The sequence below is a fragment of the Chenopodium album genome, chromosome 17, assembly GCF_948465745.1.
Source record: "Chenopodium album chromosome 17, dcCheAlbu1.1, whole genome shotgun sequence".
NCBI classification, from domain to species: domain Eukaryota; kingdom Viridiplantae; phylum Streptophyta; class Magnoliopsida; order Caryophyllales; family Amaranthaceae; genus Chenopodium; species Chenopodium album.
In genome coordinates, this window is record NC_137850.1 from 47,959,682 (window position 1) to 47,984,989 (window position 25,308).

The following is a 25,308-nucleotide window of genomic DNA, read 5'->3' on the forward strand; positions in this document are numbered from 1 at the left end:
TACTCTTTTACATGGTGGCTGTTTTCAATCTAACATGTTGCGACTTATATTTAAAGGCTCTGCTGTCGAAAGTTCGCCTATTCTATATTCTATTGTGCTCGGTGTTAGTGGTCGAGCATACTATTTTAGAATTTTTGGAAAAAAGAAAAATGAAATTGTTACTCTTTATAAGATGTGAAGTGAATATGATTTAATCCTGAATTTTTTTATTTTCAAATTGGTGGATGTATCGAAATTTGTAACAAATCCTAACAATTAGTTTTGAGAGAATGAAGATCTCATACTTGTATTTGTTAACTTGTACCATGTGGATGATGTGATTGTTATAAGTATGTGTAACAGCTATACTGCGATTGTGTGCAAGTTACAATATGATGAAGTCTTAATGTCATTTTAATGGAAGGTTATTCAACATTTCTAACTACATCAAGACAAGCTAGTGACATAGAAAGACAAACTACATTTTCAAAATTTGACAACCACATCTCAAAATATCTCATTAAAGCGATTGATTTCACAAGTTTGTCCACTAGATTCGATCTCTGACCTCGTCTGTAAGTCGGAGAACTAGCCAACTAGTCTAGCCTCCTATTTCATACTCTTTTTATACTTGTGCACCATATATCCTTAAACTTTGCAATAAGAGTATTTTTCGGTCTTCTAATATTACTTTTTTCTTACCTTTTCAAACAAAAAATAAAATAAAATAAAATAAAACTTTGATAATATTTATTTTATTATACTGTACACAAAACATATAATTGTATAAACATTTACCTTAAATTAGTCTAGTCGTCTTAAGTTTTAAATACACCGTAAGTAACTCAAACAATGTTTAGCAAATGAATACGGTGACTGGCTAATTAGTAGGATATCTTTTTTTTTTTTTTTAATTTCCCAACATCACAAAAAAAATTCTCAAGCAAATCTCTCTCTATAAAAAAAATCCCTAACATTATAGCCACTTAAAACCTTAAATTTTCAAAGAAATCTCCACATTTGCTAACAACGAGCTATCGAATTGCAAATCACTTTATAGAGGTTTAGGCTTTGGGATACAATCATTGAAACAAGGTAATTTTCTACATTTGTGAATTTACCATCTTTGGTGAAATAAAGACATTATTCTATTCTCAAAAGTTCTCCAAAATTAATATAAATTTAGAAAATTGTTCGATTCAAACTTAATCTGAAAGACCATACTTCGCCTCTTAATACTTACAAGGTACATATGTTTCTAAAAAAAAAAAAAAAAAAAAAAGTACAACATTTTCATGTTTATTGTGAAGTGAAAATAAGATTGGGAGTTGGGACTACAATAAAATTTTTAAAATGTTGTTATTAACTCGCTCTTAAGCTCTTTCCTCTTATTCTATTAAATGTAACAATGTATTTTCCTTGCACATTATCCCTTCTCCTTACGTTCCGAAGAAAAAGTTTTATCACTATAATATTATTTTCCTTATTATTCTCATTCCTAAAACAAACATAGGATATTTCTTATCCTTTCCTTCTTATTCCTAACCCGTTATTCCTACTAGCTTATGTCATATACCAAACACCCCGAAATCACGAGGCACATATATGTCCTACAATTTCTTCATTGTATCCATACCTACCTTTGTGTCGATACTTTGAAGTTTGGAGGGAAGCTGATATTTATATTTTCTTATCCAGATTTGATTGGTTATATGTAGGCCAAAACAAAGGTATACAATAATTTCATGACCAAAGGCTCCTACTAGACCATGTGCTGCCTTACCTGTTTCTGGAGCTAAGTCCTGAGATCAGCACAACTTTCCATAATCTTAATTCATTTACATCCAAACTAAACCCTTAAATAAAAAATACCCAAAAAAAATTAAAAAATAAAAAGAAAATCATACACATTTTTCTGCTCCTTACAATTTGAGCTTTTCCAGTTCTTTGACAGCCCATATTCATTCATCTGCTTTTTCCTCACTCAAAAAGCCTGCTATACATTTTCACAAACCTTTCTTTTTTCCTGAATTTTTCTGGGTTTTTTTGGAGGAAAAATAAAATTAAGAAAGTTGCCAACTTTAGGTAGAAGAAGATGAAGAAGAAAAACAATGTTGGGTATTTATTTTTACCCATTTTATCACTTGGGTTGTGTTCAATTTTCTGTAATATTGCAGTTTTTTCTGAAGCAAGTTCAGATGATGCTTCAGTTATGTTAGCTTTGAGGAAGAACTTGAATAACCCACCCGAATCACTTGGATGGTCGGACCCAGATCCCTGTAAATGGACCCATGTGGGTTGTAGCCAGGAAAAAAAGGTGACCCGGATTCAAATTGGGCACCAGAACTTGGAAGGTACTCTCCCTGCTAGTCTTTCTTCTTTAACTTCTCTTGAAAGGTTAGAAGTTCAATGGAATAAATTTTCAGGCCCTTTTCCTAGTTTAAGTGGTTTAAGTTCATTGCAAGTTTTAATGATTAGTAATAATAATTTTACTTCAATTCCTAGGGATTTGTTTACTGGGTTGTCTGTACTTCAGTCCGTTGATCTTGATAATAACCCTTTTGAGGGTTGGGAAATTCCTGAATCCTTGAAAGATGCTTCAACACTTCAGAATTTTTCTGCTAATTCTGCTAATGTTACTGGTGTAATTCCTGATTTTTTCGGGCCGGATTCGTTTCCGGGTTTGGTGCATTTGCATTTGAGCTTTAATAGTTTGGAAGGAGGGTTGCCTAGGAGCTTTGATGGGTTTCAAATTCAGTCATTGTGGGTTAATGGGCAGAAAAGTGTTGGTAGGCTTAATGGGAGGATTGATGTGATTCAGAACATGACTGCTTTGAAGGAAGTTTGGTTGCATCAGAATGCATTTTCTGGTCCATTGCCTGATTTTTCAGAATTGAAGGATCTTCAGGTGTTGAGCCTTAGAGATAATAAGTTTACTGGAGTTGTTCCGCCGTCTTTGATGAGTTTAGAGTCTCTAGCTGTTGTGAACTTGACCAATAACATGCTTCAAGGGCCAATGCCTGTGTTTAAGGACTCGGTTGCTGTGGATTCGACTGAGGATACGAACAGTTTTTGCTTGCCAAAGCCTGGTAATTGCAGTCCGCTAGTGAATACTTTGCTTTCTGTTGTGAAATCTATGGATTATCCTGCAAGACTTGCGCAGTACTGGAAGGGGAATAACCCTTGTGGTAATTGGTTTGGTATCACTTGTAGCAATGGTAACATTACTACTGTTAATTTGGAGAAAATGGGTCTCAATGGAACTATTTCTCCTGAATTCGCATCACTTAAATCGCTACAAAGGCTTATTCTTGCGAATAATAATCTCACTGGTACCATCCCACAAGAGCTTACTACACTTCCATCTCTTACTGAATTAGATGTGTCAAACAATCAGATTTATGGCAAAGTTCCATCCTTCAAAAAGAATCTGATTTTGCATACTCAGGGTAATCCCAACATTGGGAAGGATGAGAGCGAGGTTACACGTGGTCGAGGAACATCTCCCTCAGGCACAGCTGAAAGACAGGATGGTGGTTCTGGGAAAAAATCTAAACTTTCTACAGGTGTGATTATAGCTCTATCTGTTGTTGGAGCGGTTCTCTTTTTGCTTCTTTGTGGTGTCTTGGGATTTTGTCTCTTCAAAAAGAAGCAAAACAAGTTTAGTAGGGTGCAAAGTCCGAATGCAATGGTGGTGCATCCTCGTCACTCTGCCTCTGACAATGACAATGTCAAGATTACAGTTGCTGGATCAAGTGTGAGTGTAGGAACAGTTAGTGAAAGCCACACTATTCCATCCAGTGATACAGGTAGCATCCAAATGGGTGATAATGGAAACATGGTTATTTCCATCCAGGTTCTTAAAAATGTGACCAATAATTTCAGTGAGGATAATATTTTGGGACAAGGAGGATTTGGGACAGTATATAAAGGGGAACTGCATGATGGGACAAAGATTGCCGTGAAGAGAATGGATTCTGGGGTGATTGCAGGAAAAGGACTGAGTGAGTTCAAGTCTGAAATTGCAGTTTTGTCTAAAGTCCGCCATAGGCATTTGGTCTCACTTATTGGGTACTGTCTAGATGGCAATGAGAAGCTTCTGGTATATGAGTACATGCCTCAAGGAACATTGAGTAGGTATGTATTTAACTGGGCCGAGGAAGGGTTAAAGCCTCTTGAGTGGACTAGAAGGTTGAGCATTGCCTTGGATGTGGCTAGAGGTGTTGAATATCTCCATACTTTGGCCCATCAAAGCTTTATACACCGTGATCTAAAACCTTCTAATATTCTTCTTGGGGATGATATGAGAGCAAAAGTTGCTGATTTCGGTCTTGTACGTTTGGCTCCAGAAGGGAAGGCGTCAGTTGAAACTAGGATTGCTGGAACATTTGGATACTTGGCACCAGAGTATGCAGGTACCTTCTTTTGAAATTTTCACTTGCATTTGTTTCATACTGTGTTCTATAGTGTATGTTCTTCTCATTTGTTGACCAAATGGATTTTGACCTGACTGTACTAATCATAAATTTATAGCTCCAAATGCAAAGCTATTTTACTGTATTCTTCCAGTAAGCATCTATGTGTCTTTGGTGCTAACATCTACTCATATTTCGTATCTTGCAACACAATGACCTTCCTTGTTATTGGTTAAAGACGCATGATGTAAGAGACAGCTTTGAGTGATTGAGTCCTCGTCTAAATTAAGGCCAGTAGAGCTCAGTTAGGTATCAATAAGTCATGTATATCTGACTGTTATTTTTTATATGTTTGAGGGCTATTGAACTTAATTTCTTCAAACTTGCATTGGAATAACCACTCTTATCATTGTTCTGAAAAATCATATATATCTGACTTATTTTTTATATGTTCGAGGGCTATTAAATTTAATTTCTTCAAACTTGCATTGGAATAACCACTCCTATCATTGTTCTGAATTTTCAACAGTAACTGGACGAGTTACCACTAAAGTCGATGTCTTTAGCTTTGGGGTAGTCTTAATGGAGTTGCTGACTGGAAGGAAAGCCTTAGACGAGACGCAGCCTGAAGAAAGCATGCACCTTGTGACATGGTTCAAGCGTATGCACATTAACAAGGATACATTCCGCAAAGCCATTGACCCCACCATCGAACTTGATGAGGGGACCCTTGCCAGTATCAGTACTGTCGCTGAGCTTGCAGGCCACTGTTGCGCGAGGGAGCCATATCAAAGGCCAGACATGGGTCATATAGTCAATGTCCTATCTTCTTTAGTGGAGCTTTGGAAACCAACAGAGGCCAACTTTGATGATTGTTATGGTATAGATCTTGACATGTCTTTACCACAGGCCTTAAAGAGATGGAAGGCATCTGAAGGTACGAGTCAGGCAGAATCTTCATCATCATCCTTTATTGAGAATACACAAACTAGTATGGTTGCCCGACCTTTTGGGTTTGCCGATTCCTTCACTTCAGCAGATGGAAGATGAGGAAGGAAAAAAATGAATGAGACACATGAACAGGTTGAAGATTAACAAATTCTGGTTTGTTCTGTTTCATTACACTGAAAATGGGGTTGATGGTTTGGGAAAACATTGCAAGATGTGTATTGTTTGATGTTTGTTTTATTCTTTTTTTTTTTTTTTTTCTCAGATGTATATTTAATAGTCCTTTTGATTTTTCTTTATGCTCTTTTGGTTTTCATCTTGTGATGAACCTTTCATGTAACTTTTGGGGTAGAGGGAGGGGGCAATTATACACCCTCTCTCATTCTCCCCACACGAGCACACAAGGAGAAGAATGTGAGTTGGTGTAAATTTTCACGTGTGTAAAATCGAAATTGTGGAGAGGGAAGAAGTTCTTCATCGTCACAAATTTTCCCTAGATTTTAATGTTTTATAATTAATCAAATCGCATTTGAAAGTGTATTTCTTCATCAATTTTTTATTTATTTATTTTTTTTTTCCTATATCTTGTCTAAGAAAAAATGTTCATTTCTTTTTTATAGTCAAATTAAACATAACAATAAGTTACATTTACTACTAGGTTAAAACACAAATACTTATACTCCGTACTCACATATACAGCCTCATTTAAAGTTAGACAAATCTGATAAAAAAAATTCAGATATTATTTACGGTGAAAGTCACAACTCTCAGTGAAAAGTGAAAACAACTTTCAACACTCAAAAAGATCACTAGTCATGCCTTTGCTGTATTGAGTATGACATTTATGGAATACAACAAAGTAAGATACTAATGACAATACATATCATTCTAAATTTCTAATGACTACTCATAGTCATTGCCATTGCCAAGATAAAGCTTTATCATCTAAAAAACCATGTGGGAGCTCCACTTGGATTGAATTGTAAACATCAACTTCTCTAAATTATGTAACAAAGTTGGTTGCAACAATTAATTATGTCATTAACATACTATTTTTAGCTTTCAAAAGAAAATATCCGTTTTTATCAATCAAATAATTACTGAGTATTTATTTTGATTAAGAAAATTGTGTACATATCCCTTAAGGCTATATATATGCATTAAATATACTCTAGAAATTTGTTTAAATTTAGGAAATCATGACAAAAACACACTAATTATACTTATTTACGAGTGTTTTTGTCATAAATTCCTAATTTTATACAGTTTTTAAGAGTGAATTTAATGCTTATACGTAACCCTAAGGACTATGTATAGCATTACCCTTTTGATTATTATTGTCCTTGCATTGGAGATGATAGAGACTAAAGATGAGGGTTTCAATTACTCAAAATTATCGATCACTACTTTTAAAGTTTATGATACGTTAGAAGTAATTAATTTTTTCACCACAAATATTAAATTCTAAAGCATTACCGAGGTGTGTTAGAAGTACTCCGTAATATTGATCAAGTCGTTTTTTATATAGTTATAGGCTTGATATTTAATCAAAAAAAAAATAGTTATAGGCTTGATAAGTCGTATACTTAATCAATACAAATACTACAAGGCTACAAGTATAATTTACGTAGTATTTGTATTAAATTTAATGATTTTAATGATATAAAATATTCCTTTGTTGTACATAATTGAAAAGTATGACACTCATGTATAATACTCGGGTAGCAAATTTTCTTTTTATATTAATTTCGATAATTTAGGTTGTAGTCTTGATCGAAGACTATTTTAACTTTTATGTATCTTTCTTTCAATTAAAACAAAAAAAAACCAAAAAATGTACAACTAAAGTCAATCAAATAACTAAATTTGACATTGTATCCAATTTGTTACTCTTTACACGGCTTTAATAAAGGAAGAATGATGTAGTCAACACATTCTTTTTAACAAAGTTCTCAAGTTGGTTGCTGCTGATTACCTTATCCACTATTCATATCTGCCCTGGTCGTTTATCAAACACCAGTTTTATTGGCGTTATTGCATATTAGTCGCAGGGCCCATACCCAACTTGCTTCATAACGCATACATCTCACTCCATACGGGTTAATATAACACTTCGTACGTGAACGTAGTATATTGCACCAACTACTAAGTAAGATTTGATCTAGTGGGAAATTTTGTATCTCGGGATCAAACTCTACTAGAGACTTTCTGGGATAATGGGGATTCCCCTTCCCCTCCGGCCCCACACTCCTAAAGCCTAAAGGGGCAAAAAGCCAATCCTGCTATCTCGAGCTAGATGGACTTATGAGATATTCTAGCCCGATAGAGCTTTTCTCCCTACCAACCAAGTAAAAATGTACTTTATACGTAGTATATTGTTCGTATGCGTATGAAAAAACTAAGACTAGTTTCTTAATATTTTCTTCGTTTATGTTTACTTGCAATATAGTCTCCTTACGCACTTTTTGAGAAAGATAGGTAGTATTAGATAATGTAAACGGACTAGTTGATCAATTTTTTTTTTCCCACATAGAACCTAACTCTTCCTTATTCAATGTGTTATAATTATTTTGATAAGTCAATCCACCTTCTCTATAATTAGCTCCTAAAAGTGTGGATTTAATTTTGAGGATGTATGAACAAATAATACTACCTTCGTTTCTTATTATGTACAACAAAAGAATATTTAATGTCTCACAAATAGTATCCTTTTGTTGCAAATAATAAGAAACGGAGGTAGTACATTATTTAAAATTTGTACAGAATATTCTTTTAACTCAAACATCAACATCTATTGCCAATTTATCATCTCCGGTCCTTATATAAGGATTTCATATTATCACAAAATAAAAGAAAATGGATTAAAGTTACCATTCAAATTGTTCTATAGGGATTAAAGTTACCATTCAAATTGTTAAAATTACTCTATAATTGACCATCTTATAATAACATTTAACGTAAGCCCATCTTTTACAAAACTTATTACCAAAAAATAACAATTACATAAGAATTTCATATCATCACAAAATAAAAGAAAATAGAATAAATATCAGTACAAACAATTGAACAAGAAACTATGCACCAAAAAAATAACAATTGAACAAGAAACTATGCACCAAAAAAAGAACAATTGAATAAGAATCTAAAACATAAGAATCGACCAAACAAATAAGTAGTGCAAGTATGAACATTTGTAAACTTATACTACTAATAAATACTTGTAAGTGGCAATAATAACTAAACACATGTATGACCAAATGAGTGGCTAGGACTCTTTTGAAGGGGTGCTTAATAAAATCCCAATTGCTGAAAACCAGTTTTCAAGTAATACTATAAAATTGGGGGCATATGCGATACACCAAACACATCATTAAGGAATAACAAAAAATTCAAACACTTTCTAAGCCACCAAAATACGTATATTCTTCCTCATAAAAAATACGTATATTCTCCCTGAGTTCCCTGGTGATTACACGTCATAGGATGAGTTTACTAATAGAATCAAAATCACAATTGCAGGATCCTCGGCAAATCGATTATATTTCTTCTGCAATGAATAATGAATTGCCCATTACTTCGTAAATCGTAATAACTATGAGTAATACGGAGTATATTTATTTACTAAACACTTTTACACAGAGCTCTTAAAAGCATGCATATGTATGTTGTGTATGTGCATGTTAGGTACATACTTATTAAGTATCAAGAATTAAACTTTCAATAGAGAATTAACACACCCTTAATTAGAAAGTAATTCATTATTTATTACAAAGTACATGTTATATAATTCATGCATTGTCAAAAGCATAATTAACATCCTTTAATGCTAAGGCACATATATATCTTATTCATTATTCCTTATTAGTTCAATTATATGAAATTTCATGCATACTAATCAACATTTATACCATATAGTATGTATTAATCTAAAAAATCTCAGATTCAACTAAGAATAAATAAAAGAAAGTAATGAAAACAAAGTTGATAATAGTTTTGCTTTGTGCCAACTAGCCAAAAATCAGACTTACTCGGCTTTTTTAATGGTTCATTACTAGGCCAAAGCGATCAATAAAATTGTAAATGAATCTCTTTTTTATAACCGAATAAAAATATAAATGAATTAAGAGACCCAAGTCCTCAAGTATAAGGCCATAAATTACACTTAATTAAACGCAATATTAATTAGCGAATTCTACTAAATCAAGTATCAGTCGTTTAAAGTCTACATGATTGACCGGTTAATATTCAAGGAATGAGATTGTGCAAGTGAATCTTGTCCATACAATACAACATTAACTCTTATAAATTATATATCCGCGCAACCATGAAATGTCGAAATCACAAAAAAGAAAATACTACTACGTCTACTAGTCTGAAAAACCCAAAGATAAAGTTGGCTCATGGTTTTGGTCACACAAACATTAGAGGCTCCCATAGTCTTTCATATAACCAAAATTTAATCAATTACATTTTTTATTTTTTGAAATTTTTTATAACTAACATTAAAAATACAAATAGGTCGGCGCCAAAAACAATATTAAATCGGGACCCACTCCCACCCACTTGTGGATTATAAAAACTCTCATAAAAATAAATCAACTAACAACCTATGTCAACCAGCCTGTCACGTGCCACAAACACCAAACTTACACGTGCCAACTTCTCCTATAAAACCAACACGTGGACCAATCAAATGGCTGAAACTGATCGTATCTCCTTGCCCACCTCTCCGCCACCAATTCTGATCCTCCCTTAATTTACTAACTTTAATCCCCCATCGTTCTTTTGATTACGCTTGCCACGTGTCGCTCTTATATTAATCCATTTCCTAAATTACCCTAATAATAATTTAAATTATTATTGAATTATTCTTTTTTTTTTTCTGGAAAAAATAAAATTAATTAGAAGAGTAGAAACAATTCGAGATAGCTCTATTTTCTCTCTCTATTACTCTCTATTTTCTCTCTCCTCCCGCTTCTTCTGTAGTCTCTAGAACTAGAACTTCTTGGAAGATCTGATTTAGGGTTTTTGTTGGAAGATTTTGATTTAATTTTGTTGTTTTTATTGGTATCAAGTTTGTTTATTAAAGGTGAGTTTGGTGGAATTTTGTAACATATTATTATTTCTGTAATTATTGTGTGGTTTTTGGTTGATTTTTAGCATTTTTGAGGATATTTTTGGTGTGGAATTAGTCAAGTTGATTCAGATTTAAGTTTAATTTGTTGATTTAAATTATTTTTTATTACGGAGTTAAAATGGGTTGATTTGTTCATCGAAAAAGCAATTTTCTTAAATAATTGAAATTTTTTAAAATGATTTTTAGCTGTTATTACTAGGAATTTGATTGAAAAGTTGCAGTAAACTAAGAAATGAGGTTTTTGGTTTGTTTGATATTGATTAGAAATTGCTTTTTCCCGATTAGTTGATGAATTTGATTGATTTATATATACTTTTGTTTGTGCTAATCTGCAGAAAAAGGTGTGTAATTCTAACATGTCGATTTGGGTCATCTATGTATTACAAACTGGATAAAGGGTTTATAAAGTGATGTCAGATTCGCGAATTTACGAGGTATTTAATCATTTTTCCAATTATAATTCTTGTTTGTTCATTGTATTATTTGATGTACCAGAACTTTTTTTTATGTAAAAACTCTGTTGAATCGGCCGAATTTCCGGTTTTTGATCAAAATTAAGTCCATTGTTACTGTCTAAGGCACAAATTGGTCTTGGTGTGAAAATGATGTAAGTAAGTGGTTGTTGATGGTAATTCCCCAGCAATTAAATTAGAATTTGAAATGATGTTTGATTTCATTAGATTCGAGTTCTTTCTTAGGTGATTGGCCCCACTAATTTACGCGCATTCGCTATGATTCAGTATAGGTAGGATTGTTGGAGTTTGATTAAATTTCTGAGAATTCAGCAGTACTGTAACTGTAGCTAGTCTGCTAGAGATAGGTGCAGACTTCTGATAATTCGTTGCGTCTTGAAAAATGTGGGGTGAAATGTGGTAATGGACAAGTAGGTTTCAAAGAATTTCGGAGTTCTCCCTAGGTCCCTGTAACTGGATTCTTGATGTCCTGTTAATACTTACATTGATGTTTAGGTTTTTCTAAATCTCTTTTATTCCATTGAAGTTAAATAGAAGGATTGAAGACTAGAGTTTCCCTTGGGGCCATTCGAACTTTATGTGCTTTTTGATGTATGATGTGTTTTTGTTCTCTTGATTATTGTTTTCTCTATCCTACATAGGATGTCATACGAGTTTTGTATTACACTGGTGATTGGTATTGATTGAATGATCCTTGCTTTGTGTACAACGTGAAACATGATCTAGATATGTAGAATGTAAACTTTATGAAAACTAAAACTTTATTGATTAGACGATAGATAGATTGATCGTCTTCTATTGTTGCAGCTAGAAGATATCGTCTGGGAATTAGGTGACAATGACGATCATATAGTGCCCCAACCTGGAGGCAAAAGGAGTGGATTTTCACTTGAGAGTGACAGTAGTAAGAGTCAACGACTTCAGCTAAGATGTGCTGTAAATAATGCTGACAACAGAAGTGCTTCAGACAATGTTATTCATAGAAAGGAGGGAACCCACTTTTGTTCTGTGAAAGAAGATAAGGAAAAAATGATGGATAATAGCCCACGGACCCACTCATCTAGTGGAGGTTTTTCTGCTTCACTTGATGGGGAACGTAATGGGAAATTTTCATGTTCCCCGTCTGATGAAGAGAGGACTTTTGAACACTGTATGACAAGTAGTAATATGGATCCTACAGGTGATGGAATATGTGCGGGGGATCCTGTACTTGAAGAGCGAGCAGCTTCTATGGACAATAACTTGTACCAATATGAGCTGAACAATGCAACTCATGCGGAAAGTGGTCTTGACTTTTTTGGTAATAATCTTGATGGCAAAGAGAGCAACGATCTATTGTACTATCAATGGTCTGAGATAGAAAACTTTGAGGATGTTGACCGGATGTTCAGGTAGTTGGATGCTGTTGTTGATTTCCCCATTATCTTTTGCCATTTTCTTGCAGACCAAATTTTTTTTTATTAACTTGCTCAAATATGGACTTCTATGGTGCAGAAACTGTGATTCAACTTTTGGTCTTGATATTGACAATAATGTTGAACTGGGCTGGTTTCCAACTTCACATGCAATGGAAGGATCTGATGATGCAATCAAGCCGAGCTTTAACTTTTCAGACTGCAGTACAAGCAGACTAGATGGTGTGACTGAACAGCAAGAAGTGTTTGGGATTAGCAACAGTTTAGTAGCTGATGAAAGTGATGAGAAGCTTACGTTAGTTGCCTGTAAGAGAGTATCAGAGAAGTTGACTGCAAATGGCCCTTCAACCATCATAAATTCCTCTAACGTTAATGGATCCAGTGTTATTTCTAGCATTGACAGTGAATCACAGGTTAGAAATTTATATAGGTGCCTGCCTTTGCACTAGCTGGATGGAGAATAATACTAGTATATATTTTGCTTACCCAGTATACATTATGCTGTTAAATTTAGTTGGATATAATATTGACCTTTTTATTTCCATATTGAAGTATATATATATTTTTTTTGGTTAGCTTATGTGCTATCAGTGTTATAAGCATTTCAATGAATATCTTTTTACACTTATAAAGTTATAATTACCAATAACTATTAACATGTCTTAGTTATCTTGAAAGAAGAATCATAGCTATTTAAAAGAAGCTAGTTGCTCACTGTTCAATTAGACTTCAAATGGTTGATTTAATATTTTAACTTCTTATGCTAGGTAAGGGCTATCCTGGTTTGTTAAGGATATGTGGTTCAGTGGTTTTTTTGGGGAGGTAAAGGGTGCTGTGCTGAATGATCAACTTCCTGTGGAATTGAATGATCAGCTTCCTGTGGAATTAAGCTTTTTTCTTTTTGGTTAAACCCTCTTACTGTCAGATACAAGTATGTAATTTGTTATTATTTAAACCTACTGAAGGAGCGATTTCTGTGTAGATAACAATGACAGACAAAGTTATACATTGTTAACCAGGAGTAATCTTTGGATCATATATTCTGACATTATACTTTTCAGATCATGGCCTTGATTTGGAATGATACTCCAATCTGATTGACAAAGATCAATTTCTGTTCATGAAAATTTGTGGCTGTGAAATTGTGCTTTTCTCACTTGAAAGTTTTACTTTTGAACTAAATTATCACACAATTTTACATTCACATCATGACAATAGCATATGCTGCTGTAATATCCACCCCATATGCTCATTTCTGTCGTACCAGTCTTGGTCATGTTCTTGTACTTTGTGTTTGCTAGACATGGTCACCATGTTCGCTAGTTTTATGTGATCTCAAAGATCTTTCATATTTAACTGAAATATGTGGCCTTTGTGTTTTGTAGTTTAGTACTCGTGTGTGTGTGTGTGTGTGATATTTGTAGGGTCGCAATGTCAGCACGTTCATATCCATTCTCTATTGTGATTAGGAATTGCTTTTTTACATTTGGTTTCATTATGTGACAGATCCAGTCTAATATCAGCCAGCCAAAGCATCAGAAACCATCAGAAGGGAAAAGAAAAGAGCGGCCTTCAGATAAAATTGTCTCTTTCATTCAATTTGACAGCCTAAATCAGGCAGCAGAATCAAACCATTCATTGAACTTCCAATGTAATCTCTCGTCCGAAAATAGTCAACAAAAGGAAGCTTCTCATTGCACTTCTGCACAGATACCAATTTCTTTGGTAAATCCCAATGACAGTCGTTCTACTAATCAAGGTTTAAAAAGCACAGCGTCATCTATAATTAAGTCTGAAGATGGTGGCCTTCCATCAGTACCCCTAAAAAAGTCTTCATATGCATCCAACCAGATGCTATCAGTGGAGAGCACTCATGATGTTGCTCTCCAGAACCCTTCAACTCCCAGGAACAAGAAAAAAGACAGGCCATTTCAAAGCAAATTATCTGGACATCCTGAAAAAGGCAACTTAATGGTTCAAAAAGTTGATTCTGATCCAATTTGTGTACAGAAGCTATGTGATCTTGAAAATGAAGCTGAAGGTCAGAGTGAAGTTGATGATGAAGCTGGGATTGCAACAGAGTTGGACTCATCTAACATACAGGAAAGTTCTTGTATGAGCTCAGTCTTGGATGAAGTCTCAATTGATGCTAGTAGTTTTCAACAACTACAAAGTGTCATGGAGAAGGTATAAACTTGATATTACTTGAACATCTGAATATCATCTTGCAAAGTTGTAGCCTTGTTTTTCAGTTAATGAATAGAGTGTCTGATAAATTGCACCTGTTTTTGGAGAGAGAGAGAGAGAGAAGGAGGAGGGGGGGGGGGGGGGGGGGGCAATGAGATGTTAACCTCATAGTCCTCATTCTTGTTTTGTGTCTTAATACCTAACAAAAAATTCTACACATTTGACCTTGGAAGTTTTGTATGCAAGACTAGTGTCAATTAATCATAAGATCAGCTGAAAATATTGTAATATGCAACTTTCCTATTTGTATTTTTATTTTCTTCATTCAAATAACTTCTTCACTGTTCCGCTTATTCTGAATCTGATTAACCGAAATGTTTTCCAGCTAGACGTAAGGACAAAAATGTGCATAAGAGACAGTCTCTATCGGCTTGCCAGGAGTGCTGAGCGGAGGCATAAGTGTGTCAACCCTAGTGGTGGTGACAAAGATGATAAAGATACTAGTGGAGCTTTTCTATCTGATGGAACAAATAAGTATGAATTTTCCCTACCCTTAAAGTTTCTCCAAATGCTGATGTATTCTTCAGTTATCTGTCAGAAAGTAATTAATGCTTATCTGGAATGTCAAAGGAAATTGTCAGATTTTCTGATATAATAATGACTAGATGATGGTGTTAATATGTGTGTTTGTGTGCATGCTGTTAATTGTTCTTATCTTTATGGTGTTTCATACAGATGCACAGGATTTATGGATATGGAAACTGATACGAATCCCATTGATCGATCAATAGCGCACTTGTTGTTCCATAGGCCAGCAGACCCGTCTGCAACAGCTCCTTTGGATGCTCTGCCTGTGAAGGCTCACACTATGGTATGCTTTTGGTGTTTCTTCTTCTTCTTCTTTCTTCTTTTTTTTTTTTTTTTTTTTTTTTTTTTTTTTTTTTTGTGCCTAGTTTACTATTGTGTTTGATAACTCTTTGGTAATACTGTGTAACTATCAAATTGTGGACGGCTGTAGATGAATTCCAGTTCTCACCAAATGCTTATTGATACTAATATTCACTTGTTATAATTGATCTATACTGCTTGAAAAACTAATTTATGCTCGTCAAAGATCATTTCAAGTTGAAATTGAATTTTGCTGGAACTGGTCTTGTAATTTCAAAAGAACGTGGCCTAAAGTCTAAATAGGCTTTGGCATTTTTTAGAAAGTTCTTTTGGCAGGGATGTCATGGGTCACTTCGTAAAGAACTTCTGTGTGCGAGTTTGATTATCCAATGTATATGAAATTAGTTTTATATCTAGGGGGAACATTCTTGACTGTATACCATATTCGGCTGTAATTCCCAACATATAGCAGTGAAAATGTGCTTTAAAACTACCCTTAATATGGGGCATGGAGTGAGTTAAGATGGTAGCGGCTTAACATGAAGATCGTGACCCTACTTTTATTCTTTGTTGTTATTTTGTTTTAGTTGTGGCAATATGTTCAATGTTTATAGCCATAGGTACCAGCCTATTGCCTTCCTAGCTTTCTACGAGCTAAATTACCCAACCATGGTTCATGGTATGTGGTTAGCAGTATGATATAATTATATTTTATTAATTGAACCATATTTCTAGACGTATAATTTAGTCTACATGTCAAACAGGGTGATTTATGCCTGCTTCAGATTAGTAAGAGCTAGATTGTGACTCAGAATTTTAAATTTTCAGTTAATCCAGCGGAATAATAAAGTCGTTTCCCTACCTAAATTGATTTAAATTGAATTATTACCCATAAAATTACAAATTAGATTAAATTTTCTTTTTTTTTGCTATTTCTAACTCATCATATGTTATTTGAGTCATTACATGATGAAATCATGTTCAAAATCCATGTTACAGGTCAAATTTCAAGTTGGGTCAAATTTTGACAATTGACATCGTTAACATGTTTCTTGTCCTCCAAAATTTAACAATTGGAAATGTCTTAAAGACTTCTCCTTTGGAGGCCTGTTATTATGATTGAAAAGAGAATACTGTTGAATCTGAGACTGATTTTCATCGGAATTTCAGGGTCAGGCACGTAGTCATGGCCCATTGATAGCAGAGAAACCTGCTTTTCGAGAAGAAACTACTTCAGCTAATGGTGAAGCTGCTGAACACTGATTTTGAAAGCTGATGTGCAAACAAATTGCTCTACGAGGTCCCTGAGAGCAAGTGGCTTCAGTCCTGAAAGTTTGGCGTACTGTCCTGCATGTAGTTCTTCATGGTCAGTTATGCCGACACTTGTAACTATTTTCTTCTTTATTCATGCATGTACTTGCAAGTTGCAATACCAGTTTACCAGTTTGTATTATACTAGAGTTACTTTAGGAAGAGTTTTAATTTTGCTTGTCAGTTAGGTGATATCTTTTTTCTTTTTCTTTTTTTTTTTTCTTTTTTTTTTTTTTTTTTTTTTTTTTTTTTTATGTTAATCTTTTACTGGCTGTTTTCTCACTAATCATAAATTATACTTGCTCACAACCTGTCTAACTTCAAGTATCATACTGCCATAGATTGTTTATTTTGCCTTGTAGTTAAGATCTACTCTGGGCAGATCTTCCGCCATTTCTGGGGTTTTCATGCTGTGATTGTTGAGTGTTCATGCCGAAATTATGGAAAATTTAGTATATGATAATATATAGAAAGGTAGAGCAATCTGATGGTGTGTAGACTTTAATCTAGCTAGTATGTATTCTTATATAAATTTGCTGGCTAGACCTGCCCAGTTATGCAGGGAGAGGACGTCAGCAACTTCTTTGTGGCTTAAAAGGCTTGAGTTTCAGACTATCTGTTTGAGGGAAGATGCTGATCAGAAGCCTCCAAAATACAGATGGATTCTAAATCACTGCATTCAGCAACTTATTGTGTACATTTTTTACATTTTATTTTTGGCATCATATGTGTACATTGACTTTAGGGAGATAACATGTTCAAATTTGAATTTGTTTCGCAAATGTTCAAATTTGTCTAGCTAATGTCTTGTAGTTGTATTTTGTTGGACTACCCGCTATTAAAAATAACCGAGTTCAACATGCTTATTTTGGATATATTAACTTGACTAAAGAAGTAAGGAGAATGAAGATGAAGAGAAGAGGAAGAGAGGTTACTGAAGCTATGCAAGAAAAGAAAAACAGTATTCCTTCCTGAAATAAAGAATTGGAGTACTATACGTATCACCAATTTTATGAAATTGCTTGAGCTGAAGGAAACACCTATTGCTTCCTCTAGCAGAGGTCATTGCTTTCTAAATCATCCCAAAAGTTGGCACAAAACTTATAGACATTACGATTTCTATCTCAGTTTGGAAGAAAAAAAAATATTAGCGAGGGGGAATTAATATTAAAGCTTTTAGAGCTGCACTCATTTTGGTTCAATCATGGGGGTCACACAAATTCTGAGGCATGTAGCAACTTACTATAACTACCATTGGTAAGGCAATGCATTACATATTACAACCAATTGACACCCCCCCCCCCCCCCCTCGTTCTTCACACAAATCGCTCCATATAGTACGCATTACTCTCATCAATAATCCCAAATGAACAAGAAGTGCACTGATACTGTATGTCTGGGTGTTCTCCAACTTTGGAATACCGATTGAACTTGATCTTAAATTTATAGCAGAGAAAAGATTTTTCCCAAATAAAAATTTGGATCTTGGGGAGGGAAGTTGGAATTAGAATTGGAATCTTGGGTTCTAATGAACTTGATGACAATCATCATACACATGATACAAGCATAAACACAGTTGCAATTCCTTCCAGAAAGATCTCTGAATTTAACTAGCATCATACAATAGTCATAACACTAATTTCTGGAAGAAATAAAATAACGGGCGCCTATGCTAAGCTTTCACTGATTGTATGTTGCCAGCATGCAGAATTGTTCCTTCAAATCTGCTAATCAAATTGCTGCCTGAGGTGCATCTCTGTCTCACTTTTCCAACTAGCATGAGAAGACTGACCTTTCATTCGCTTGCTCTTCTCTTTATCTTTAACGGTTGATCCCTTCTTCTTTGAGTCATCTAAAGGACATACAGGACAAATCATCCCAAGGGCACTGGAGTAGGTCAAGGGTATACCGCATTGCAAGCACATCCTGAAACAAGATTCATACGGCTGACTTAATTGATTAAAAAAAAAAAAAAAACATACAAGCTCAACAAATGGAATAAAACTCATTCTTACCCCCAAGCTAACAAATGATAGGAGTCTTACTAAGATCAGATTAACATGATCATCCAAAGCAGTTCATGATAAAACAGATGTATAATATATATATGTACCCCAAGGTCCCCAACTCTAATGATTCAAACTATGTGAATTTTTCTCTGAGATCAAATGATAACAACATGCTGACTGAAGATGAAACTAACAAAAAGAATTGCCTCAAAAACCCTGTTACAGAAAATAAACTATATGTGTCATTAACTGTGCTGGAGTAAGATGAGTAAGAATACCTTGGTTGAGAGCCATCATCAGTTTTTGTAGCAGGGGGTGTTTTCTGAGGCTGCGTTGAACCAGTAGAGGGAACATTACCCTCAACATCACTCCTTACTCGTTCACGAATGCCAACTATATGGGCCTTGGCTTCCACCACAGCACCTACAGGAACAACATTATCATCAAATTTTATTTTATTTATCCACAAAAGAAATCACATGTAAGCTAAAATTGGCTGCAAAACAACAGAGAACTCCACTTGCACCCTGTCAACATGTCAAGTATGAATTTTAGAGACTCCTACACATTGCACATATACTTGATCTAATTGGATTGTAGATTTCTGTTCCCGGATTGTCATACATCTTTGTTGGCAAGCAACATTCAGTCATAAACTTGGCCTCAATGTAAATGGGTTTATATTACACATCACGATACCATTTATGCTCTAGAAATTCTACTTTGCAATGCTCATCAATCAATGCCATTTCGACAACCAATTCAGAAGCACTATTCTCTTGAGATTGATATTGTTCCAAAGAAACTTTTCACGAAAACATAAGGTGCTATCCCTTGCCATTTCAAAGCGTACTACACATCAGATATATATATATTTTTTTTTTCTCACAGCAAGTGTTAAGAGTGCTACCAGATGCTGTACAAACTAATTCAAAAGGGTTTTCAGCTCTTTACTTTGATTTCACTTTTCATAGATGTCCAAATAATACCTACAAAGTATCACTTTACACAAAGGGGGGAAAAAAAGGAAAATAGCCCGCCATCATAGAGTGCATAGACACTAGTACTCTACTCTTGCTCTACTAGCCTCCTCAAAGCACCATGATGAACCGTCTGAACTCAATACTCATGTCCCAAAAACAAAAATTATACGGTCATCAGATTTATGTTATCTTCCCTTGTACAGTTAAGTTCAGATCACTCATCAAAGATTTTATCACTCGTCTTACAATAAAGGGCATATATGGTGTATCACTGCTTCCAATTATGACACAGTTTATATTCTCCATGAATCCCTACTTTCATCAAATTTCAACCTTTTATTGTTCTCGATGAGAGGTTGGCAAAAGAGGTGATCGAGGTCTATCGGAAGAACGATAGGTTGATAAGGCTGAAGTTGCTATGTGGCAAGGAGATTGTGAATGTTATCAGTGCTTATGCTCCCCAAGTGGGTTTAGATGCAGAAGAGAAACGACAATTTTGGGAGGACCTAGACGAGGTGGTGCAGGGTGTCCACCACTCAGAGAAGTTATATATTGGAGGGGATCTAAATGGGCACGTTGGGGCGAGCCGAGATGGCTATGAGAGTGTCCATGGAGGCTTTGGGTATGGGCAGAGGGACGCCGGTGGTGAAGCTATTATGGATTTTGCCCAATCATATGATTTAATTTTGGCTAATACTTGGTTTAAGAAGAGGGATTCACACTTGATAACTTTTCGGAATGGAGCAAATGCAACTCAAATAGACTTCCTGCTCACAAGGAGCATAGATAGACAAAGTTGCATAAACTGTAAGGTTATCCCAGGGGAGAGTGTGGTCACCCAACACCGGCTATTGGTAATGACTATTCGTCTGAAAGAGAAGGCGAAGAAAAAAGTTAGACAAGAAGAACCAAGGATAAGATGGTGGACCCTAAGGGATGCAAAAGCTAAGGTTTTTACAGAAAAGGTAATTGAAGAAGCGGATTGGGATGGAGAGGTGGATCCGGACAAGACTTGGTTACGAATGAAGAACTGTTTCCTAAGAGTGGCCAAAGAGGTCTTAGGGGAAGTAAGGCAAAGGCAGCTGTTCGCCAAGCAAAAGAAAAGGCATATCAGGAGGTTTATGAAAAGCTTGATTCCAAGGAGGGAGAAAGGATCATTTATAAGATGGCAAAGAGAAGACAAGAGGCAAGGAAGGATATTGGCATGGTGAAGTGTGTCAAAGATAAGAACCAAATGGTCCTAGTGCAAGAGGAGGGCATCAAGGACAGGTGGAAGGGGTACTTCGATGAATTATTTAATGGAAGTAATGGAGTTGTGATAGGAGATACCTCTATGAGTGATGAAGAAATCAACATGGAGTATGTGCGAAGGATTAGGAGAGTAGAGGTGGAGATTGCACTGAGGAAGATGAAACCTAAGAAGGCGGTTGGCCCTGATGGGGTACCGATAGAGGTGTGGAGGTGTTTGGGTAAGATTGGTATTGATTGGTTAACAAACCTTTTCAACAAGATATGGACGGCTACAAGGATCCCACAAGATTGGAGGAAGAGCACCTTGGTCCCGGTTTATAAAAACAAAGGAGACGCTCAAGATTGTTCTAACTATCGAGGAATTAAGCTTATGAGCCATACTATGAAGTTGTGGGAAAGGGTGATTGAACAAAGGTTGAGGGCATGCACAAGCATTTCAGATAACCAATTTGGTTTTATGCCTGGGAGATCTACTATGGAGGCAATCCATTTGATAAGACAAATGATGGAGTTTTATAGGGTAAAGAAGAAAGATCTTCATATGGTCTTTATTGATTTAGAGAAGGCATATGACAAGGTGCCAAGAGAGATACTTTGGTGGGCAATGTTGAAGAAAGGTATCCCACGAAGGTATGTAGACCTAGTTAAGGATATGTATCGGGATGTGTCAACAAATGTGAGGACATGCGGAGGGTTGACAAAAGATTTCCCTATTACAATCGGATTGCATCAAGGGTCTGCATTAAGCCCTTTTCTTTTTGCAACGGTTCTAGATGAATTAACTAGACCAATTCAAGATGAGGTTCCATGGTGTATGCTGTTCGCAGATGATATCGTTTTGGTGGATGAGACTAAGGATGGGGTTAATGTCAAGTTGGAGCAATGGAGGCAAAGGTTGGAATCTAGAGGGTTTAAGCTAAGTCGGAGTAAGACTGAATATTTGGTATGTCGTTTTGGCACTCAGAGGGGGACAAGCAATGAAGTGGTGAGTTTGGATGGAAAGGATTTGACCATGAGTGAATGTTTTAAGTACCTAGGGTCGATCATCCAGAAGAATGGTGACATTGATCAAGACGTGACCCACAGGATTAAGTCAGGGTGGCTTAAATGGAGAGCGGCCACGGGAGTGTTATGCGACCGCAGCATTCCCTTAAAGTTGAAGGGAAAATTCTACAGGACTGCCATAAGACCAGTGTTGCTCTATGGTACAGAATGTTGGGCTTCTAAGAAAGAGCATATTAAAAAGATGGAGGTTACGGAAATGCGCATGTTAAGGTGGATGTGTGGAAACACTTTAAGAGATAGAATCAGAAATGAGGTTATTCGCAAGAAAGTAGGTGTGGCGGGCATTGTAGATAAATTAAGGGAAAATCGTCTGCGTTGGTTTGGACATGTAAGACGGAGACCCGAGGGTGCACCGGTGCGAAGAGTGGAAGAGTGGGACCATGGAGGGATTAAACGAGGAAGAGGGAGACCAAAGATGACTTGGTTGGAAGGAGTGAGGAAGGATATGAAGTGCATGGATTTACGTGAGGATGAAGTTTTGGATCGTAAGGGATGGAGGAGAAAGATTTATGTTGATGACTACACGGAATAATCAAATTTGGTTCATGTTAGCCGACCCCACTTTTGGGATTAAGGCTTTGATTGATTGATATTGTTCTAAGAAAGCCCATACCAATACTTCTCCAATGCAACTTTTTATTTTTTTATTTTTATTTTTTGGCAATCTAGCTGTTCACAAGCTCAATGCAACTAAACTCAACACAAAGTGGATTGAAGCTTAGTACAAGTTCATCCTATTTCCTGACAAGCCAAGCTTAAGCAGTTAAGCTAATTCAAAATGAACATGTCTACCTGTATAGAGTACTTAATTGAGAATAAATAATGAAAATACCCACCACATCCAAAACCCTGCCCAACTTATTGAAAAGTCAAAAAAGGAACTTCAAAATGTGAGCCTTACACCACATCAATCTTAAATTGACATTAAACCCCAAGATTACCCAGCTCAAACTCAAGCGTAACATGAAATCCCAAATATTATCCTGCTCCCACCAACCAAAAGATAATTTCCTCAAGGTCCCCAACCCCGCTTATTCGATGTCTCTCTGAATATTTGGATTCTCAAAATAACACAATCCATCCAATCAATTTGATCTCTTTTCAAGTGTTCTTGGCCCTCAATTCATGTTCCAGCTCTCTCCCTAAGTTTCTACATCAATCGAGATCTTTTAACCTTCCGTTCAAGCTCCTACCTTTCCACCTTGAGAAACGCAATCGCTCATCAATTCAAACTCAAACATGAGTGTATGTTTAAATAAACTACAGCTAGGCTAACACCGGGTAAAAAAATTTATTAACCCAAGTGTGTGCTACCAACTCTTTCAAAAGCTCCAACCTAGTTTTCAATATCTCTTACATATACAGCTCCTACTTTTCCACGACAAAAACTAAACTATAATCTTCCCAAAGACTTGTGGTCAATGGTTCAAAAACCCTAATAAACATCCCCCAAAAATAAATGTATAAAAAAATTGAACTTCAATTAAATGACAGATTGACTGATGATTTTTTCAATAAAATATGGAATTATGAATATAAGTACCATTATTCATCCAAATTTTAGGTCTAATTAATGGCCAAAACGATAAAATTGGTAATTTTCCTAAAATTAAGGAATATACCAGTAGGCAGATCTTTCTTGTCTCTGCTTTTCTTGCGACCTCGATGAACAACAACATCTCTTCTCACACTCTGATCTTCTACGCAATTATTAAGAAACTGAGGTGGCCCTGAAATCTCCAAAAACCCAACAAAAAATAAGAAGTGGGTAATCAAATTTACAACTCCAAATCAAAATTGACAAAAAATCCATCTCAAAAAATGCAATAATTCAACGAAAATTAAAAGAATTGGGAGAAAGAGTAGCATTAATTACTTCGGAGAAAGCGTCGAGGGCAGAGGGAAGAGCTGAATCGTGAGAAGATTTAGGGGCGGCAACAGGGCGGTAAGAGGAGGGAACGCGTGAAACGGCGGCGTTGTTGTCGGAATCAGAGTCATCATCTTCGTCGGAGAAATTGTGGTGATGATGATTTGATTCTTGTTGTTCGTCTTCTTCGGCTGAAGAGTAGCTTTGGATCAGTGCCAAGCTCATTGCTGCGCCTTCCTTCTCTCGATTGTGTTGTGACTTGTGAATTTTTTTGGTTCAAAGGGTTATCGTTAACCAATTAAGGGAGTTAATTTGATATGGTTATTTTTCGCCCACAATTACTTATCGCTAACTAATAAAGTGTTAACCTTAGGGCTTGAGTTTGAATTCTATCAAATAATGGTACTGGTAGCATAACTTTGGATTTTTAGAAGACTATGGTTTATGATAGTTGTAAGGGATTAAAGGTAATGACGAAGAAGATATTTGATCTCAAGTCTTGGATATCAATCTACAACTTTAACAATATGATAATTTACATCCACGAGTAATATGAGTTCTTAATAAAGATATATCCGTAATTACTTGTTCCTTACTTTCTCGTATTGTTATCCTCGCTCGCAATTACTTTCCACAATTATTTGTGATTAATAATAAAAAGGTTGAATTTACCATTACTTCCCAACCTTCCAACATCACCCATTCACCCCAACACTTCCCAACATCTCTCCACCACCACCAACCTCATTGTCAGTCATCCATACACACCACTACTATCATCAACAATGTAACACCGAACAACTCTTATACCTTTTTGAAAAAAAAAAAAACTCTAAATTCAAAAGTAGATACTTAATTCTTTGTACAATAAATAATCATATAAAAGAAACTTTAAAAATTATAACATCTAACATATAAGCTATTGTCTACAATAGAGGTAATAATCAACAAAATTGAGAAAGTATGGAATCTTATGGAATTTTAAAAATATGTCACTTCGATCATGGTGAGATTGGATAAATACTTTCGCCTATTCTTCAAGCTTGTCTACTTTGGCCTTCACTGTCTATGGTGATTTCTTCCTTCATTGTCGTCAACAGTATGAAAATGTAGATTGGAAGAAATATAGAGTTAACCTTTTTCCCTTAGAAATGAGGACAATTCTAAATAAATTTAAGGCCACAGAGTGAGTCATAAAAGGTAATGATGCAGACTTAAATTGATCGACTTTAACTAACTAATCTTTGTAACTAACATCCACCAATAATCGCCTAATCGGTTAAGTATACTTAAACGGCAACGAAATGAGAAACACACGAAAATATTTGACCAAAAGGTTATCACGAGACAAACTCAAACAAGCACAAGTGCACAGCAATG

General features: G+C 35.5%; 3 protein-coding genes across 5 annotated transcripts; 2 read left to right on the forward strand and 1 right to left on the reverse strand.

The window, feature by feature from the left end:
* Window positions 1-1,684: 1,684 nt before the first annotated feature.
* Window positions 1,685-5,877, forward strand: LOC145590007 (receptor protein kinase TMK1-like). The gene is made up of 2 exons (XM_081646734.1): window positions 1,685-4,394; window positions 4,924-5,877. The coding sequence occupies exons 1-2, from the start codon at window positions 2,075-2,077 to the stop codon at window positions 5,442-5,444; spliced, it is 2,841 nt and encodes a 946-aa protein (XP_081502860.1). The 5' UTR covers window positions 1,685-2,074; the 3' UTR covers window positions 5,445-5,877.
* Window positions 5,878-10,230: 4,353 nt separating this feature from the next.
* Window positions 10,231-17,606, forward strand: LOC145590008 (protein LNK1-like). 3 transcript variants are annotated; one of them, XR_014101853.1, is made up of 9 exons: window positions 10,231-10,431; window positions 10,815-10,913; window positions 11,760-12,343; window positions 12,447-12,780; window positions 13,874-14,554; window positions 14,940-15,088; window positions 15,290-15,425; window positions 16,613-16,808; window positions 17,298-17,606. XR_014101853.1 is itself a non-coding variant. In XM_081646735.1 (8 exons), the coding sequence occupies exons 2-8, from the start codon at window positions 10,890-10,892 to the stop codon at window positions 16,703-16,705; spliced, it is 2,001 nt and encodes a 666-aa protein (XP_081502861.1). In that variant the 5' UTR covers window positions 10,231-10,431; window positions 10,815-10,889; the 3' UTR covers window positions 16,706-16,945. The 3 variants fall into 3 exon arrangements, 1 of the variants encoding a protein (XP_081502861.1); XR_014101854.1 differs by having other exon boundaries at window positions 17,308-17,606; XM_081646735.1 differs by lacking the exon at window positions 17,298-17,606 and having other exon boundaries at window positions 16,613-16,945.
* Window positions 17,607-18,271: 665 nt separating this feature from the next.
* LOC145590009 (uncharacterized) lies at window positions 18,272-24,294 on the reverse strand. The gene is made up of 4 exons (XM_081646736.1): window positions 23,938-24,294; window positions 23,684-23,798; window positions 19,041-19,185; window positions 18,272-18,679 (listed from the first exon to the last, which is right to left on the reverse strand). Exons 1-4 carry the CDS (start codon window positions 24,151-24,153, stop codon window positions 18,481-18,483), a joined length of 675 nt encoding a protein of 224 aa, XP_081502862.1. The 5' UTR covers window positions 24,154-24,294; the 3' UTR covers window positions 18,272-18,480.
* Between the last annotated feature and the right edge of the window lie 1,014 nt (window positions 24,295-25,308).

Excerpts from the sequence above, each read along its gene's own strand:
- LOC145590007 (XM_081646734.1), top strand. The coding sequence starts at position 2,075 with ATGAAGAAGAAAAACAATGTTGGGTATTTATTTTTACCCATTTTATCA. Across the intron at positions 4,395-4,923 it reads CTTGGCACCAGAGTATGCAG|TAACTGGACGAGTTACCACT; the intron begins GTACCTTCTTTT and ends AATTTTCAACAG.
- LOC145590008 (XM_081646735.1), top strand. The coding sequence starts at position 10,890 with ATGTCAGATTCGCGAATTTACGAG. Across the intron at positions 10,914-11,759 it reads CAGATTCGCGAATTTACGAG|CTAGAAGATATCGTCTGGGA; the intron begins GTATTTAATCAT and ends CTATTGTTGCAG. Across the intron at positions 14,555-14,939 it reads TACAAAGTGTCATGGAGAAG|CTAGACGTAAGGACAAAAAT; the intron begins GTATAAACTTGA and ends AATGTTTTCCAG.
- LOC145590009 (XM_081646736.1), bottom strand. The coding sequence starts at position 24,153 with ATGAGCTTGGCACTGATCCAAAGCTACTCTTCAGCCGAAGAAGACGAA. Across the intron at positions 19,186-23,683 it reads CAAGAAAGATCTGCCTACTG|GTGCTGTGGTGGAAGCCAAG; the intron begins GTATATTCCTTA and ends TTGTTCCTGTAG. Across the intron at positions 18,680-19,040 it reads GATGATGGCTCTCAACCAAG|GATGTGCTTGCAATGCGGTA; the intron begins GTATTCTTACTC and ends ATCTTGTTTCAG.